Source organism: Spermophilus citellus (genome assembly GCF_964194105.1).
Source record: "Spermophilus citellus genome assembly, chromosome: 13".
Lineage (NCBI taxonomy): Eukaryota > Metazoa > Chordata > Mammalia > Rodentia > Sciuridae > Spermophilus > Spermophilus citellus.
The window spans coordinates 52042134-52060260 of NC_138193.1; the positions used below are offsets into that span (position 1 = coordinate 52042134).

Genomic DNA, 18127 nt, shown 5'->3' on the forward strand with positions numbered 1-18127 from the left:
CGAACTGAGTTCTAGTCCACTCAAATCCACAAGCAGCTGGTTCACATCTCTTTAATGAGATCAAAGGCTCCTGCGGATGTCTTTGGGGAGGACAAAACTAGCACAGTCCCCCAATACTGCCCCTCTCCTCAGGGCTCCAGCCCCTTCAGGCAGATTCTAGGAGGGTAGGGAGGACCCAAGGAGGAATTTGAGGCCAGGGCTGTTTGTGATAAGCCAGTGGTCCACCCACCCTCCCAAAACTACTTATGGGATGTCCCCTTCACTGGAAGCCAGCCCCATGGGAGAGACCTGTGGCAAGGGGTCTGGGGGCAGTGTACAAGGGGACTGGTCCTCCAGATCTGGTGGGATGGCACTAGCCCTCACCTCCTTGATTGGGTCAACCTCACTGGAATCAGGACAAGGGCAGAGCTCAATACCCGAGTCACCAGTCAGGCGACGATACCGGCAAGAGGGAGGTGTGTGGGCTGGGCTGACCCTTGCCCTAGGCTCACTCTCCTGATGAGGGGAGGCACTCTCGTGGGAGGAAACACCTTCCACGTTTGTCCCCTCGCAGTGGGCAGGGCAGTTGGATGCAGAGGAACAGCGGGTGCATTCACTGGAAGCAGTTAAGGGGTGGCCAGGGGCCATAGTATAAGGAGGTGGTGGTGTGCCTGGGCGGTGAACCACATCCTCATAGGCAGGGGGTTTGAAGGCGCTGAGGAGGCCTGCAGGGAAGAGAACAGCATGGTTGAAGGCAACCAAGCATGGAGAAGTGATCTGACACTTGAGAAAAGGGTTCTTTGAAATGTGTGCAAAAGGGAATGTGGGATGATTCAGGGTCCTGGTTTGGGAAGGGTCACTGGTAGTGGACTCAGAGCCTCAAGTCACTCACGAAGGTCAAGCAGTGAACCGGCAGGGACAGGGCCAGCCCCGTGGCATGCCCCATGGTAGGCCAACAAGTTGATCTCACGTTGCCGCTGCTGTTGTTGCAGTCGGAGTTTAGCTCGTCGGTGGCGGAAGGCGCAACAGCAGCTAAAGAGGATGAGGACAGTCCAGAGCAGCCAGAACCCTGCAGGAGGCAAGGAAGGAGTATCTTAAATATCTCCCATTCAGAGAAGGGTCCTTGAAAACTGGAGTTTCAGGGTCCAAAGGAGGATGGGCAGAGGGACCTGAGAATAGCCCTCATGGAGACTCACACCAGAGTTCATAGTAGTAGGTACAGCAGCCAGTCTCCCCGCAGCAATGACCACTCTCACAGAGGTAGGGCTGGTTGTTCACTCCTGGGCACAGCTCTCGAAGCTGGGAGCAAGGAGGCACTTGAACTAAGGAAGATTCTAGCTCCAAGCATTGCCCACCCGCACCTCCTTCATGCACATAATACACAATTCTACCCATGAGCCAAGTTCAGCTTGGAAAGATGAAGGGAAAGAGGGATGCTGGGGAATTGTTCAAATATTTGAAAGGCTATCAATGTGAAAGAGAATTTGGAACAGCAAGAAATTGGTGCAGTCTAGAAAACAAACATAAAAGTGTTCACAACAAAGAGGAAGATAGATTCCAGCTCTGCATAACAGAGACTTCTCTCATACTGAAGCCTGGCCCCGCAGGGTGCTTTCTGTTAAGGGAGTGTTTGGGCAGAAGTGAGAAGCCAGTCTGAGCTATCTGTCTGAGAAATGAGTAAGAATTTAAGGTCATTTCCAAAGCTAAAATACTTTCATCATCTCTCACAGCCTGCTACCTCCCACCCCCAAGCTGAATCTTTCCACTTCTGGGACTCAGTCTCTCTAGGGTAGAGGAGGGGAAGTGTGAGACCCAGAGCAGTGCTCCCAACCAGATGGGATTGCTGTGGATGATAAAGGATGGCATCCAGGGCGCGAGTCTGGGTTCCAGCTCTTCTCCAGATTGCTCCCTCAAGAGAAGACGCTGCTGGGCTCTGTTGTGACAATAGGCACACACAAAAACAAAAAATAACAAATAACTGTTTCAAGACAAAGGGAGTCTCCCTGGGGCCTCACTATGCCTCTGGTCACTGGAGAGCTACTGCAAGCTTCCACTGCAGCCAAGGGATGGGGTCTATGAGGCTGCAGTTTAAGTCAACTGCGTCTACATTACAAAGTTTAGACAAAGAGTGGGACATGTTTAGGAACTTCACAGTACCTTTGGCTCCGTGAGTTCCTCCCCCACCACCCCCCCTCACCAACAGGAAGGGTCAGGAAGGGGAAAGAGAAATAAATGGCTGTCGTGATAGGCTTTTGGAGCTTTGGGATACCTGCTGTTGCGGCGCTTGAAGTGCCCCCCAGGCCTCCTCGCTGCCGTTCCCGCTGCTGGCCCGAGCCATGCCTCCACCTACAGCCCCCTGAACACCATAGCCTCCTCTACCGCCAGCTGCCCCGCCCCTGCCACCTCTGCTGGCACCGCCATGGTCCCTGTCCGGCCCATGTTCGCTGCCGCCACCATCACTCCGCGGCCGGAGCTTCCATCCGGGGAGAGCTCGGCCAACTAGGACCCAGGTTGGCCTATCCAGCCAATCAGCATCTTCCTTCGACGGACTAGCCAATTGGAGCACATTAGCGATTTCTCCCAGTAACCAATCCCCAGAAGTAACTCCGCCGCTCTCCCAGACAACAAGAGCTTGCACAGACAAAGAGTGGGGGAAGGTTCGACCAGAGCCCTGACTGACAGCGACAATAGCCAATATGGACAACAGAACAAGCTTTGACTTATCAACCAATGAATGCCGTCCAAAAGAGCAAAGTTCCTACTGATTGGCCTAAACCAGGTTTTCCGGATGACGCCCAATGCCGAACCACCACAGGTAATCCCGCTGGAAGAGGCAAGGTTCTGAGAGTCGGCCCGAGTCCAAGGATGCACCCGCTGGCCTTCTTGCAGTGGTTTCCAAACCCACGTAGGGCAAGATGTGTGTACCAGAGATTGGTCTGCCCATATACCACTCCCCCAAGTCCGTACAAGCTGAGACACTGGATGAAATTTAATAGGGTAGGGAAGACACTGAAAACCAGGCATGGGAAGAGAGCGCAGAGTCCAGGTTTGGTAACGGCCTTAAGTAGCCAAAAGGGGGGACCCTGGGCCCTCGGGTCCCCCAAGCCGCATCTGCAGGTTGATACGATAACACTGAAGGCTGCACAGCGCCTGGCCCGTGCGGGAGCAGGCATACCGGCGCGGGTGAGGGCAGCCAGGGACAGAGCAGCGCGGAGGAGGGCCTGTTGGAGCCGGACGCTGAGAAACAGCAGCGGGGGCGGGGACGCCAGGTGGGAAGGAAAGAGTGGAACCCTGTGCCCCACTGCTGTAGCGCACCATGGGGGCCGGGGCTGCGGCCCGCCCTCCCCGCCGCTCGCCTCGCGCAGCCCCCCGACCTCCCCGCCCGCTAGGAGCCGCAGTCTTGGTGAGGCGCTCGATTGTCTGGTTCTTGTGCTCCTCCGCTCGCCGCGCGGCCTGCAATCGCCGCTTGCGCGCTCGCTCCTCGCGTTTCAGCAGCATCTCCTCCGTGAGGGCAGGGGCCGGGCAGCCCCCAGCGACAGGCAGCGGTATCATCGGGGAAGGCTGACTCCGTGCCTTCTGGAGCAGAGCTCGCTGGGGAGAGAGAAGGAGTAGCATCTGAAAATGGAGCAAGAGGGAATTGGGAGGCCCGCCAGGACCAAGGAAAGGACAGAGGGGACGTGGAACGAACATATAGGATCTTGAGGAATGCAGACCTGGGGAGAAGGGGAATTAATGAGCACCCTCTTCTGGGGTCCTTAATACTGCCTCCTCCCAGGTCTCTCCTGATATTCAGGTTTAGATTCTCAACTCTCAAAGGGGGAAAAAAAAATAGTAATATTACCTGCCTGCCCTATGTACCAAAACTCTGCCACTCTTCTGGAGGTTTTTGTTGTTTTTAATCTTTTTATCTCAATAGATAGCATCAACTGGATAATTGCTCAAGCCAAAAATTCAGGGTTACCCATGATTCCATTTTTCATCAAATATCTATTTCCAAAATATATCCAGCATTCTTCTGATTTCTCCATTTCCACTTTAAACTTAATTCCAATCATCACCATCTCTTAGCTTCCTAATTGGACTCCCCACTCTATCACTTAAGACTCATTCTCCACATAGAAGCTAAAGTAATCTATTGAAATGCAAACCCAATGTTATTTCTCTGCACACAACCCACCAGTGGCTTAGCCACAATTTTTCTTCTCCTTTACCTTGCTAGGTAAGTTCCAGTCTCAGGGCTTTGCATCTATTGGTCCTTTTTGCCTGAAGAGCTCCTCTGATATTGTAACTATTACTGCTTCAAAAAGGCCTTCCCTGACGTGTACACCTAATGTCTCTTTGCCACTTTCTATTTTCATTATACAACCTTTTTCTTGTCATAAACTGTAGAGCATCTTGCAATTATTTGCTTATCCCCCCTCCCAACACACACACACCCTAGACTATCAGCTCCACGAAAACAGAAAGTTTGTCTTTTCTCCCCATTGATGCCTCATTGCCTAGCAAAGTGCTTGGGACACTGCAAGTTCCCAATACACATTTGGTGAGTAAATAAAGAATGAAATTAACTTACTTGTCGAGCTGTGAGCAACCGTTCATTGATCTCCTTCTTGAGGTCTCCATTGTCATCCAGTTCCCCCTTCTCCAGGGCATCCAGCCACCTCTGTTCCTCCTCTTCTTCCTGGCCCCCTAACCCCCCTGACAGATCCCGAATTGGAGAGGGGGACAGATTACTGTCTTCATCTGGGAAGGAAAGTTGGACAGATATGAGTAGAATTGTTTAGATGAGGGCCCGTTTGGCCAAGTTAATTCTAGGACATTAAAATTTCTCACCTACTTCAGAACCAACCCCCTTCCTTACTCAGGTGTAACAACTACAACAACAAAAAACCAGTTTCCCCACCTCCAGGTCCTTCTCACCCAGCCAGGCTCGGTATTGCTCCAAGGGAACTCCTTCCATAGGTTCCTCTTCATTATCCACAACCATGAGAGGAGAGGGTGAACGAGGACCCTCAGGGATCACAGTGAAGGTAGGAACACTGCAGAGAGAAAACACTACTCTATAAAGTGACCAAGTATTTCCTGCTCGGTATATACATCACAGCCTTCCCTACACCGTTGGGTTTTGGCTGCCTAAACCTGGGACCTGAATTCACAGTGCCTTCTCTGTCTTCTGGAAAGCCCAGCCAGTTTCTACTTTCGCCTGCTCCTAAAGTTCCCCAGGGAAACTCTAGAACCTCTTGGCCTCACCTCTTGGTGCCTAAGACCTGCCCGCCCAGCTTGATTTTGAGTTTGAGCTGGGGCTTGGCGGGAGATGGCTGTGTGGGACCGGCCTCCTCTTCCTGATGGTGTTTCTTCTTGTGCTTTTTCTTGTGCTTCTTGTGCTTTTTCTTGTGCACTCCGTGGCCATGGGCACCCGCGAGGCTCAACTCCAGCGCTTCCCCTGCGGAAGGAGAGCCTGTCAGCGGCGTTCGGCCAAACCGTGGCAGAGGAAACCCTGAATAATCTAACACTCATAAAGGGGACCCCCTCTTCCTGCGGTACTAGCTGTTGCCATAACGACAGCACCGCCTTTCTTCCTCCCACCTGTGGCAAGGTACTCAGGACGCTCCAAGAAGCATAAAGAACTCCTTTTCAAAGAAGCCCTAAGTTGGATAGGCAAATGCTTACCCGGCTCAGGAGCCTCCATAGCCCCTGAGGTGCTCCCGCGCCGCCACAGCTTACTCATGGGGTCCTCCAAGGGAAAAGGTCTGGAAATGGTCGGGAAACATGCAGACATGCCTTTTCCGCCCCGCGGAAGAACTAATCCCGCAAAATAAACCTCTACTTCCGGTGCATGGCAACCATGCTTGTGCGGGGCACGCTTTGCAGCCAAAATCCTCCCCGAGAAACAACGATCCTTTCAACGAAAGTTCCGGGCTCTTTGAGCCAGAACGGCCCAAATGGGGCATGGCTTTCTCCTCGCTCCGCCTCTCCAACTAGATTCCAGAACTCGACCCGGGCGAGCCAATTATTACACTCAAGCTTGGTAAACATATACCCCAGACCAAATGTGGGAGCTAGGTTAAGAGAATACAAAGGTGAAAATGAACACTAACTCTTCTCTAGAGGAGCTCACAGTTCGGTGGAAGAATGCGTAAGAAAGTACATTGTCAGCAAGATGCTTAACAGCGTAAGCGCCTCAAGAACCCAGTAGGTGGAATTTAAGCCTAAACTCTCATCGGTAGGGAAATGGACAACAATTAACGGTGTATCTATACAATTTGGAACACCACGTTGCTGAGAAAAGTTGAGCAATGTAAAAATTGACACAGAATTTAGATACCTGTGATTTGTAACACTTTGGAAACAATCCAAGGATCCTGATAGACATCAAAAATTAGTTTGGGGGATTTTTTCCCCCCAGAAGTGGCTGCCGCACTATCGCATTTTATGCTTCTGACATGAAGGAAGCAGAATCTTTACCTGGTAGATTTATTTTTGTGGGCATCTATCCACCGCTGGGTCTGGGACATCACTTAAGTGACGGTCGGTGGAGTCGCAGAGATGTCGAAAAGTTGTGCTGAAGAAAACAAAACATATCAGTGACAAATAGCCCAGGGTATCACAGATGGTCTTGCTATGGCTTCCTTGACTGGCCTCAAACTCTTGGGCTCAGATGATCCTCCTGCCTCAGACTTCTGAGTACCTGGATCTACAGAATAAGACTGATTTTGTGGGGAAATGAAGCTATGTATTCCAGTTTTAGAAGACCTGAATCTGCTGTGTTGAAAATCTACTTTTCTTGTCCCTTTAGGAATGACAGAAATAAAAGCAAATGACTCGTTTTAACAGGTGTTGGTATTAAGATGGTTTACTGTAATAAGAATGGCTTCTGTTTGCTTCACAACTGAATGAAGGGAGATAAGGACAGGTACTGGTAGTAGCAGAATCTGAAAGAAGGGAGATAAGGACAGGTACTGGTAATAGCAGTAATGATGAATAATGAAGACAAAACCACCAGTTTGAAGAGATTATGAGTATCATTTAAATTATATATAGTCATATATAAATTATATATACTTATATAATATACATCATAATAAATATATATTATATAATAAATTAAATTTATTATTACATAATTGAACCCTCTGAGATTTTTTTCCTTTCACATATTATAGATGTAAAACCTGAGATCATATTTCACTAAGAGCCTACTTCCTAGACTTGGTTTGTGTTTTTGTAATGTAGAAGAGGTGCTATGAAATCTTGAATATTACAACTTTGAAATCAGAATAGCTGGTTCCAAAGCCAATATGTGATTGGATTTTTTTAATATTTAATTTTTAGTTTTAGGTGGACACAATATCTTTATTTTATATTTATGTAGGATTGAACCCAGTGCCTCACGCACACTAGGCAAGAATTCTACCACTAAACCACAACCCCAGCCCCTATGATTGGAATTTTTAAAATAGCAAATGCATTCTTTTTTTTAGAATTATGAGGCTTTTTAAAAACATCACCACCTAGGTTTATTGACTCTGTTGTCACTATTTTTAAAGCTTGTTACATTGTATTTTACTTTAAAAATATTTTTTAGTTGCAGATGGACACAATACCTTGATTTTACTTATTTAGTTTTATGTGGTGCTAAGGATTGAACCCATGTGCTAGGCAAGCACTCTACCACTGAGCCACAACCCCAGCCCTGTAGTCTACTTTTTAATATAAATCACTCAGGTTTTCTTAAGCTTTTTTTTTTAAAAGTTTTGAAATACTGCTCTTCTTATCTTGTTAAAAGAATTGTTATGATAAACCTGAAAAAGTGAAACATCTTTCCCAAAGAAACAACAGATTACAAATGAGCCAACTTCATGGATCATATATGGAAGTAATTAACTATAAAGTTTGCAGGGCCAAGGGCACAGTTCAATGATAGAGAATGCTGATGCTCAAGCTGTGTCTGCAGGACCACATGAGGAGGAAGGAACAATGACAACAGCAAAAGTCATGACATTAGGTTTACAAATACTAGTCTGAGGAAATAGACAAATCCTATCAGGTTCAAAGGCAACTGAAGTGGACTCTAAAATATGCAGGGGTATGGAACCTAAAGGGAGATCTTTAGTCAAAGATTTTATTTTAGTGAATTAATTGCATTCTACACAGACAAACCTAAGCAAACCTGGAAAAAACACATTTTAAATAGGAAAAATGTTTTTATATATGTTCATGAAGTTTATAGTTTTGGTAAACAGATCATCAGAAGAGAAACAGGCTACAGCAAAGATGAAGAGCAGGAGTTGGCAAATTCTTTTAGTAAAGGGTCAAATAGTAAGTAGACTTTATTGAAAAGTAGACATAGACTGAATATGCCTGCATTCCAGTAAAATTTACTTAAGAAAGCAGGTGGTGGGCCATAGTTTTCAAATCCTGGAAAAAAAGTTGGGGGCTGGAAATACAATTCAGAGGTAGAGTGCCTGCCTAGAATACATGAGGGTTCCATCTCCTGAACAAGTCATGGTGGCACACTTTTGTAATCCCAGCAACTGGGGAGTCTGTGGCTGGAGGATCCTAAATTCAAGGTCAGTATTTTAGCAAGAACAGAAGGGACAGAGAAGTGCTTAACTTTAGAGTACCCCTGGGTTCAGTTCCCAATACCAGGGGAGAAAAAGAAACAAAACAAGGTACATCTGTATGTGTTGATAATTTTTTATTTGTTTTAATTAGTTACACATGACAGTACAATGATCTTGACATATCATACATTTGAATCAGATTGTGTTGATAAATTTTAAAAGTTTCAAGATAATGTGGTTCCATTTTTAAAGGTATAATCCACTAGCTGGCATAGTGGATTCATGACTATAATTAGTCCCAATGACTTATGAAGCTGAGTCAGGAGGTTATCAAGCTCAAGACCAGTCTTAGCAACTTAGTAAGACTTGTCTAATAAATAAATAAATAAATAAGGACTCGGGATGAACTCAGCAGTACAGTACCCCTGGGATAAATCCCTAGTGCATAAAAAAGAAGAATTGGGGGTTTAGGCACTTTTACTATCTAGGTCTGTAATGCACTTTCTTACAAAGTACATCACATGTGCAATTTAGGAATAAACAACATCCATATATACATATTTATATATATGAGTGTACAATGCAAAGAAAGGAAATAACTTATTTGAGAGACATTTCAATGATAAAAATTATCAAGTATCAATATGTAGTTATGTATGGGAATTGAGTAAGAAGTTAATGTAGTAGAGTGATTAAGAGATTGGACTTTGGAGTTATACAAGTCTATTATCGGATCCAAGTTCCAACATTTATTATCTGTGCAACCTTGGACTCAAAGTTATTTAAGCTCTCTGAATCTCAGATTTTAGCTTTGTAAAATGGAATAAAGTAGGATCAACTTTATAGGGTTCTTTGAAGGAATAAAGCAAATCAAGAAAGCAAAATATCTAGGGTAGTATTGGCACATAAGAGGTTTCTAGCAAATAGTAATAGTTATAATAATAATTAATGACTTTCATGTTTCTAGGTAAAGTATATAGAGGGAATGTTTCTTTTTTAAAAATTTTTATATAAAGAACCCAGGCACTTTGCACATTTTAGGCAAGTACTCTATTACTGACCTACATTCCCTGCCTTTTTAAAAATCTTATTTTGAGGCAGTCAGCTGTTCACTGGGTTCTTTTTCTGGTCCTTTCCTCTTCATCTTCTTGCACTTTTTGGACTCTTATTTGCCTCCATCCCTTGAGGACTCCATTGTTATACTGATGTCATCTCCACTCACACTTTCAATGTTCTGTAAGGTTGAGAAAAGGAGGAATAAATAACACCCATATATACATATTTATATATATGTATGTGTATGTATATATATATATATATATATATATATATATATATATATATATATACATATACATACACTGCACTGAAGCTGTGACCAGCTGTGTGCAGTCCTGTAGGGTGAGGAGAGGATGCATTTTAGAAAGTTTTGAAGGTGATATTCCCATGTCACTGGGAGTTAAAGTGAAGAATCACTCATAATAAACAGTTGGAGAAGACCTAAGAGTTTATAACTTGCTTTCATATGGTTTCTTTCTTTTCTTTCTTTTTATTTTTTATTTTTTGGTGGCACTGGAGGTTAAACCCAGGGATGCTTTACCACTGAGCCACATTCCCAGCCCTTTTTGTGTTTTTCATTTTGAGACAAAGTGTTGCTAAGTTGCTTAGGGCTTTACTAATTTGCTGAGGCTGGCCTCAAACTTGCAGTCCTCTTGCCTCAGCCTCCCAAATTGCTGGGATTAAACATGTACAACCAGGCCCCACTCGTGGCCTTTTTCTACCCTAACCCTCATGATAACTCTCGAAGGGAGTTGTTCCCATCTTACATGAGGAAACTAGGGCTGGGGTTGTGGCTCCGTGGTAGAGCACTCACCTAACATGTTCAAGGCCCTGGGTTCCATCCTCAGCATACATATAAATAAACAAAATAAAGGTATTGTGTCCAACTACAACTAAAAAATAAATATTAAAAAAATGAGGAAACTATAACAATAATTGTTGATGAGGATGTGGGGAAAAAGGTACACTCACATTGCAAATTGGTGCAACCATTATGGAAAGAGGTTTGGAGTTTCCTCAGAAAACTTGGAAAGGAACCACCATTTGATCCAGCTATTCTACTTCTCGGTTTATACCTAAAGGACTTAAAATGAGCATATTACAGTGATGTAGCCACATCAAAGTTTATAGCAGCTCAATTCACAATAGCTAAGCCATGGAACCAACCTTCAACAGAGATAAAAAAAGTGATATATTTATACAGTAGAATATTACTCAGCCTTAAAGAAGGATGAAATTATGGCATTTGCTGGTAAATGGATGGAGCTAGAGAATATCATGGTAAGCAAAATAAACCAACCCCCCAAAACGAAAAGCCAAATGTTTTCTCTGATATTCAGATGCTAATTCACAATGGGGGGATGATAGGGAAGAACAGAGTTACTTTAGATTAGGTAGAGGGGGTGAAGGGAGGGAAGGGGGTATGGGGGTACGAAGGATAGTAGAATGAATCAGACATTATTACCCCATGTACGTGTAACTATATGACCAGTGTGATTCTACATAATGTCCAACCAGAAGAACGAGAAATTATACTCCATTACATATGAAAAAACTGAGGAAACTGAGGCTCAGAGAGATGAAATGTCTTGGCAAAAGTCACACAGTTAGGGAATAACAGAGCCAGTCTCACACAGAGACTTCCTGACACTGGCCTGGTTCCTGGCCACGTTTCAGCTACATCCTGATGTCCAGCAGGGAGGAAGTAGCCACAGTAAGTGATGACTGACTTCATTATTTTGTTTTTAGGGTCTTTTTGGTTTGTTTGTTTATAGTAGGAGGGATTTAAACATGTTTAGGGGCTGAGAATTCCTTCTGAAAGAGTTCTTAGCCCTTTCTTTTTTCCTCTTACTCCTCCTCCTCTGCCTCCTTTTGTTGTGTGTGGGGATACTAGGTATGAACCCAAGGCTTTTCTGGTGCTAGGCAAGTGCTCTATTACTTAGCTACACCCCTATCCCTATCCCTTTTTATTTTTTTAATATTTTATTTTTTAGTTATAGTTGGACACAATACCTTTATTTTATTTATTTATTTGTATGTGGTGCTGAGGATTGAACCCAGGGACTTGCACATGTAAGATGAGCGCTCTACTGCTGAGCCACAACCCCAGCCCCATTATTTTTTATTTTGAAACAGGATCTTGCTACACTGCAGAGGCTGGCCTAGAACTTGTGATCCTCCTGCCTCAGCCTCCCAAGATTGCAGGTGTGCACCACTGCACCTGGCTCTTGCCTTTATTTATTTATTTATTTATTTATTTATTTATTTATTTTTGAGAGAGAGAGAGAGTTTTTAATATTTATTTTTTAGTTTTCGGCAGATACAACATCTTTGTTTGTATGTGGTGCTGAGGATCGAACCTGGGCCGCACGCATGCCAGGCGAGCGTGCTACCACTTGAGCCACATCCCCAGCCCTCTTGCCTTTATTTTTAAAAGTTAATTTATTTTTAAATATTTCCAATTTATAGAAAAAAATGTAAGAAGAATACAGAGAACTCTTATCTTCATATGCTAGATTCTGCAATTATTAATATTTACCTATGCTCGTATTGGTTCTCATTTTTTTCCTGATCAATTTGACAGCAAATCTCAAACATGATGCTATTTCATTCCTAATTATTTCAGAATGTATATCCTCCAAACAAGTTCATTATTCTATAATTTTCATGCAACCTTACCAACCAGGAAATTAATCTTGAAACAAAACCACCATCCAATTCACAGATTCCATTCAAACTTCACAAATGTGCAATATCTCCTTTTCCTTTCCAGTCCAAGTCCAAACTCAGGATCATCTATTACATTTATTTATCATATCTCTTTAATCAGTTTCAATACAGAACACTTCTTTATTCCTATCGTGTCTTTCATGACCATTATAATTTTAGAGTATGGTGTTTGATTTTGTAGTATGTTCCTCAGCCTGGGTCTGTCTGGTGTGCCCTTGGCTCCAGACTTATAAATTTGTAGCAGAAATACCATGCACACAAAAATTATGCTGTGGTCTTCCCAGTGTCTTTTATCAGGAGACATATGATGTCAACCCATCCTACCACAGATGATAACCTTGGTCAAGATAGTGTCTGCCAGCTTCTTCCACTATAAGTCACCCTTTTTATCTTTGTAAATAACAAGTATTCTCAGGGGAAACATTCTGAAACTACCTTAGTATCCTGTTCTCCATTGAACCTCTATCCATTGGTACATTATTATGTGCTGTAATAATTGCCAAATGGTGACCTATATTTATTATTGTATTTATATCTATCTATTAGTTGGCATTCAACTTTAAAGAAGAGATGTGTCCTTATATTTATTTACATATATTTATTTATACCTGTATAGATTCCTGTTTCTTTCAATCAATGGGTTGAATCCATTGATTTTGTGTGTGTGTGTGTGTGTGTGTGTGTGAGTGTGCGCATGCACATGTGCAAGTGTGCAATACAGGGGATTGAATTTGAGTGAGCTCTACCACTGAATTATACCCCCAGCCCTTTTTATTTTTATAAAATAAGTTGCCCTGGCTGGCCTCAAACTTACCATCCCTTTGCCTCAGCCTCCCAGTAGCTGGGATTATAGGCATGCTCCACTGCTCTGGGCCTTTGCTATCATTCTGATGCTCCTGTGTGTCCCATATTTGATCAGTTGGCATTCCTTTGGGCTTGCTTCTGTTTCCTCTTGATATATCTCTATCATTTTCTGAGTTTTTTTTTTTTTTTAACTTTCAGACACTACAAAATGTTTGGGCTCATCTTGAACTTTTCCCAGATAAGCACTGAGAACCAAGGCAGGCTAGAAAACAGGAACATTTGACTGAGGTTATGCCAAGGCCACCCTGAATTCATGCCACAGGAACTTGTTGGTGAGGATTTCCTGCTGGTACCACCACCCACTCCTCAGGGGCTGCAGGCACAGTGAACATATCATGAACTCTCTCTAGGTCTCGTCTGTACTCCAAGATTCAAAGTCCAGTTGGGAACATTCCAGTTGTTTGACTTAGGCCAAGTGCTTACCCCTGGACCGTGAAGAGGTAAGAGGGAACATAAATGTTTCCCTAATCCTTCCAGTATTGTCCTGTGGGAGACTGCAGAAATAGGAAGATGATTTTTATCCTTTGTGGCTCACAATACCTTCCTCAAATATCTACTTCCTAGTCAGGGACATATACTTACAGGCATAAACAAAGGGGAAAGTTGGCAAGGCTATGCACCAGATCAGGGGCATCCTGGTAAATGTTTAACAAAGCTCCCCAGAACAAAACAGCACTGATTTGTAATGTTCACCTATTTCCGTTGTGTGCTATTCCCAGCATGGAGTTTCAAACGGTGACATCACTGAACACAGTTGGGAAGAGATGTGCAATAGCACCTCAATAGATAGCATTTTCACCATACAGATCCTATACATGAAAATAGCCTCAAGAGATAACAGCAAAATGTACTAAAATGATCAGGAAGTGATGAGTTTTTAGTATTTATCACCTTTCCTTAATATAATTTATTTAGTTGTAAATTTATGTCATTGAATTTTTTTAAGAGAGAGAGAGAGAGAGAGAGTGTGTGTGTGTGTGTGTGAGAGAGAGAGAGAGAGAGAGAGAGAGAGAGAGAGAGAGAGAGAGAAAATTTTTTTAATGTTTATTCTCTAGTTTTCGGCGGACACAACATCTATGTTTGTATGTGGTGCTGAGGATCGAACCCGGGCCGCACGCATGCCAGGCGATCGGGCCACCGCTTGAGCCACATCCCCAGCCCATCATTGAATTTTTAATTAAAGCAGTGTTAACTGATATGCACAATTCTGAAAAATTCAGCCATTGTCTCTTATAAACAAGTATATTTTGAAACATTACTGAATCAAACTCACTCAGTGATTTCCTCAGGGAATGGATTAGGGAGAGAGGAAGATATAATCTTATTTATTTATTTCTGCTTTCTAGTATTTAAAAAATAGCATTAGTTTTTTATAAATATGTATACATATTTTCAAATAAAACTTAAATTAAAAATTAACCCATAGAAGGGCTGGGGATGCAGCTTAGTGGTAAAACACTTGCCTATCCTGGCGAGGCCCTGGTTTCAATCCCTAATCCTGCAAAAAATAAAGATAAAATTGGGTGCAGCGGACACCTGTAATCACTCCTGTAATCCTAGCAACTTGGGAGGCTGAGGCAGGAAGATTACAAGTTTGAAGATGGCCTCAACAATTCAATGAAACCATGTCTCAAAATCAAAAATAGAGGGCTGGGGATGTGGCTCAAGCGGTAGCGCACTCACCTGGCATGCGTGCGGCACAGGTTCAATCCTCAGCACCACATACCAACAAAGATGTTGTGTCCGCCGAGAACTAAAAAATAAATATTAAAAAAAATTCTCTCTCTCTCTCTCTCTCTCTCTCTCTCTCTCTCTCTCTCTCTCTCTCTCTCTCTCTCCTCTCTCACTCTCTTTAAAAAAAAATCAAAAATAGAAAGGATTGAGGTAAACTCAGTGGTAAAGCACTTGTCTAGCATGCACAGGCTCTGGGTTTAATTCTCAGTACCACAAAAATAGATAAATAAATCTAAAGACATTTTGGTCCTTCCTTCTCCTCTCTTGGTAGAGAGTAATGTCAGCTGGCTTCACTATTGCAACTCCTCCACCTGCTTTAGCAAAAGGCTGTCAAGTTATGATCTCTAAAATATAATTCTGTGTCTCTCCTTTTCAAAATCTTCAGCCCAATGAGTACAAACTCAGGCAAGATTTCAACTCAACCTTCTTTCTAAATATTTTTTATTTTACCTTTTGCCTGGATATTTTTTTAAAAATTATATATATATATAAATTTTTCAGTGGATCTTTATTTTATTCATTTATTTATATGAGATGCTGAGAATTGAACCCAGTGCCTCACACATGCTAGGCAAGCGCTCTACCACTGAGCCATAACCCCAGCCCTTGCTGGGGTCTTAAACCAGGAATTTTCAGTTTGGGGGCTTGGAGGGATTGTTTTGTTTCATTTTAATTTGTTTTAATTCATCCCCCCAACACCCTATACTGGGGATTGAACCAGGGATGCTCTACCATTCAGCTATATCCCTAGCCTTTTTTATTTTTTATTTTGAGACAGGGTCTTGCTGAGTTGCAGAGGCTGGACTCAAATTTGTGATTCTCCTGCCTCAGCCTCCGGAGTTGCTAGATTACAGGCATGTATTACCACATCTGGCTTTTTAAAGATGGAGTCCTGATAAATTGCCCAGATTGGCCTGGATCTCCATCTTCCTGCTTCAGTCTCGGGAGTAGCTGGGATTCTAGTGCATGCTGTTGCTGTGCCTGGTAGACCAGGGTCACAGTGCCATGCTCCTTAATGGAAGGGGGCTGCCAAGGGCCTGTGGAGAGCACATGGTGTGAGCCTTCAGCTAGTGCTTCCACAAGTGGCGCTGATTCAAATCAATCTCACATATTCTGGGTAAGATTTTATTTGGGGAGAAAAAGTCTCTTTTGCTGAAAAACAAACATTTGAAAATAATTGTTTTAATCCAACAAAATAGCTCTTAGTCAAACATTCTCAAATCTGCTTGCTTCTTTTATTTACTTCAATAGATGTTTATTGAGCACTTGCTGTGTGCCAGGCACTGGGGATAAAACTGGACAACAGACTGTCCTTCCCTGCTGAGCTTACAGCTTAAAGGAGTGATAGTTGATATTTGAAGAAATTAAGAAAAAATGTTTTCTTCTTTCCCTTCATGCATCCTTTGAGGTTTATCTCAGGTGCCATGGACTTTTTAGAAATACACTTTAAAAAAATTTATTTTCCTGCCCAGCACAGTGGTGTATGCCTGTGATCCCAGCAAGTCAGGAGGCTGAGGCAGGAGGATTGTAAGTTCAAAGCCAGCCCCAGCAACTTAGCGAGGCCCTAATCAACTCAGCAAGACCCTGTCTCTAACAAAATATAAAATATAAAAAAAGAGATGGGATGGGACTTGGTGGTTAAGTTTCCCAGGGTTCAACCCCTCAAACAAATAAACAAACAAAAAATATTTATTTTTCTACTTACTAGAAGTCCATTCTTCATGTAAATTTTTATGCATAGAGGATGTTTGTTGATGTCCATCATCCTTTCCCTCACCTTTTGGTAATAGTATCTGGAACATTCTTTAGGGATCAACCTCTTCCTCTCCTTCTCTCACACTTCCAGCTTACTGGGTTCCAACTAGGAGGTGCCAAGAATTGAATCCAGGATTGCACAAGTGTTGTGAATCAGGATTGGCAGACTGAAACACAGAACACTCTTAGCTACAACAATTGGCTCAGGTTCAGTCAACCCTCTGGCTACAGTGATTGGTTTGGGATGGTTAAATGATTCCAAATGGCTCACTGTGAATCCCAAATATGTACCCGAGCCTTGTGAAACAGATGTCATCTTTTCAACTAAATTTAAGCCTGATGCAGACCCAAACTTTTTGGTAGCAATTTGGTTATCCTGTGGAGTATAAGGCCAACATGAAGGAAGTTGGAAGAACTAAGTGATGAAGAGAGACTGCATCCTTGTGACACCCAGTGCCTGGATGGAGTCACACCTAAAGCCCCTGAACAATTAAATTCCATAAGCCAGTAATTTTCCTTCTTTGCTAAGTAATTTTAAGTCTGACTTTCCAAAAGAATATTGAGTAATTTTCTATAGCACAGACTCCCTAAGAGCTAAAGACTGGTATGGCTCTGGTTCCAGCCCATCAGCCATGAAGGAGTCTTACCTTCTCTCAAGTTCTCCCCAGTAAGTTCCAAAGCCTCCAGGAGACACTTCATATGTGGTCTGAAAGTTAATACTCTGCCATTTCCTTCTATCCCTTTTGGCTTTCTGAGGGAAAGAAAGGAACCCTGTTTCTGCAGAAGCAGGGACTGGTAACCCTGTCTCAGCACCCAGCAAAGCTACATGGTCAATATTGAGGTCATGGAAGTCCTCACGCTCTCAAACAACATAAGTTTGGAATCAGTATGCTGAGGCTAGTAGGGCACATCCAGGGGCATAAAGGTGTTGCACTTGTTCCTTCATCTTCATAGCTCTACTTCTGGGTTACTTGCCTTGTGCCAGGCATTATGCTGGGCATTTTACACTCGTTCTCATATATAATCCTCACAGCAACTTGCCAGAGTAGGGATAATTATATATCCCAATTGAATAGACGAGAAAACTTCAGAAAGTTCAATGATTGGACCAAGTATCCCTGGCTAGTTAGTGAAGAAACTGGAGTTCTAAGGCATATATAAGCACCCCTTTGTGAATGGTGGCCCCTGGGAATGGACGGATAGCTGTGTAAGGGAGCCTAAGGGTTGAGGAAGACAAGGGATATTTGGGACTGTAGAAAGTTGAAATGGCTGCTTGGGGTGAGATTGGGCGGACCCCGCCCTGGCTTCAGCGGAGTGTGCAGTGTGCACACGGAGTGTTCAACAAGACGAACCATGTGACCACGGGATTTTCCGCGCTTAAAGATTCGGGCTTGACAGGTGGGAGCGGATGGGGGCGGGGCTTCTTTGGGTCCTCCCATTCC

At 43.4% G+C, this 18127-nt stretch overlaps 2 protein-coding genes across 3 annotated transcripts; both read right to left on the reverse strand.

Moving 5' to 3' along the window:
* Positions 1 to 28: 28 nt before the first annotated feature.
* Positions 29 to 2509, reverse strand: WBP1 (WW domain binding protein 1). Of its 2 annotated transcripts, XM_081264349.1 has the most exons (5): positions 2249 to 2505; positions 1811 to 1912; positions 1176 to 1278; positions 872 to 1048; positions 29 to 704 (listed from the first exon to the last, which is right to left on the reverse strand). In XM_081264349.1, exons 1-5 carry the CDS (start codon positions 2315 to 2317, stop codon positions 244 to 246), a joined length of 912 nt encoding a protein of 303 aa, XP_081120475.1. In that variant the 5' UTR covers positions 2318 to 2505; the 3' UTR covers positions 29 to 243. The 2 variants fall into 2 exon arrangements, with proteins under 2 accessions (XP_081120475.1, XP_081120476.1); XM_081264350.1 differs by lacking the exon at positions 1811 to 1912 and having other exon boundaries at positions 2249 to 2509.
* Positions 2510 to 2945: 436 nt separating this feature from the next.
* On the reverse strand, positions 2946 to 5806 carry INO80B (INO80 complex subunit B). The gene is made up of 5 exons (XM_081264348.1): positions 5650 to 5806; positions 5230 to 5422; positions 4900 to 5018; positions 4553 to 4722; positions 2946 to 3570 (listed from the first exon to the last, which is right to left on the reverse strand). The coding sequence occupies exons 1-5, from the start codon at positions 5756 to 5758 to the stop codon at positions 3040 to 3042; spliced, it is 1122 nt and encodes a 373-aa protein (XP_081120474.1). The 5' UTR covers positions 5759 to 5806; the 3' UTR covers positions 2946 to 3039.
* Positions 5807 to 18127: the final 12321 nt, after the last annotated feature.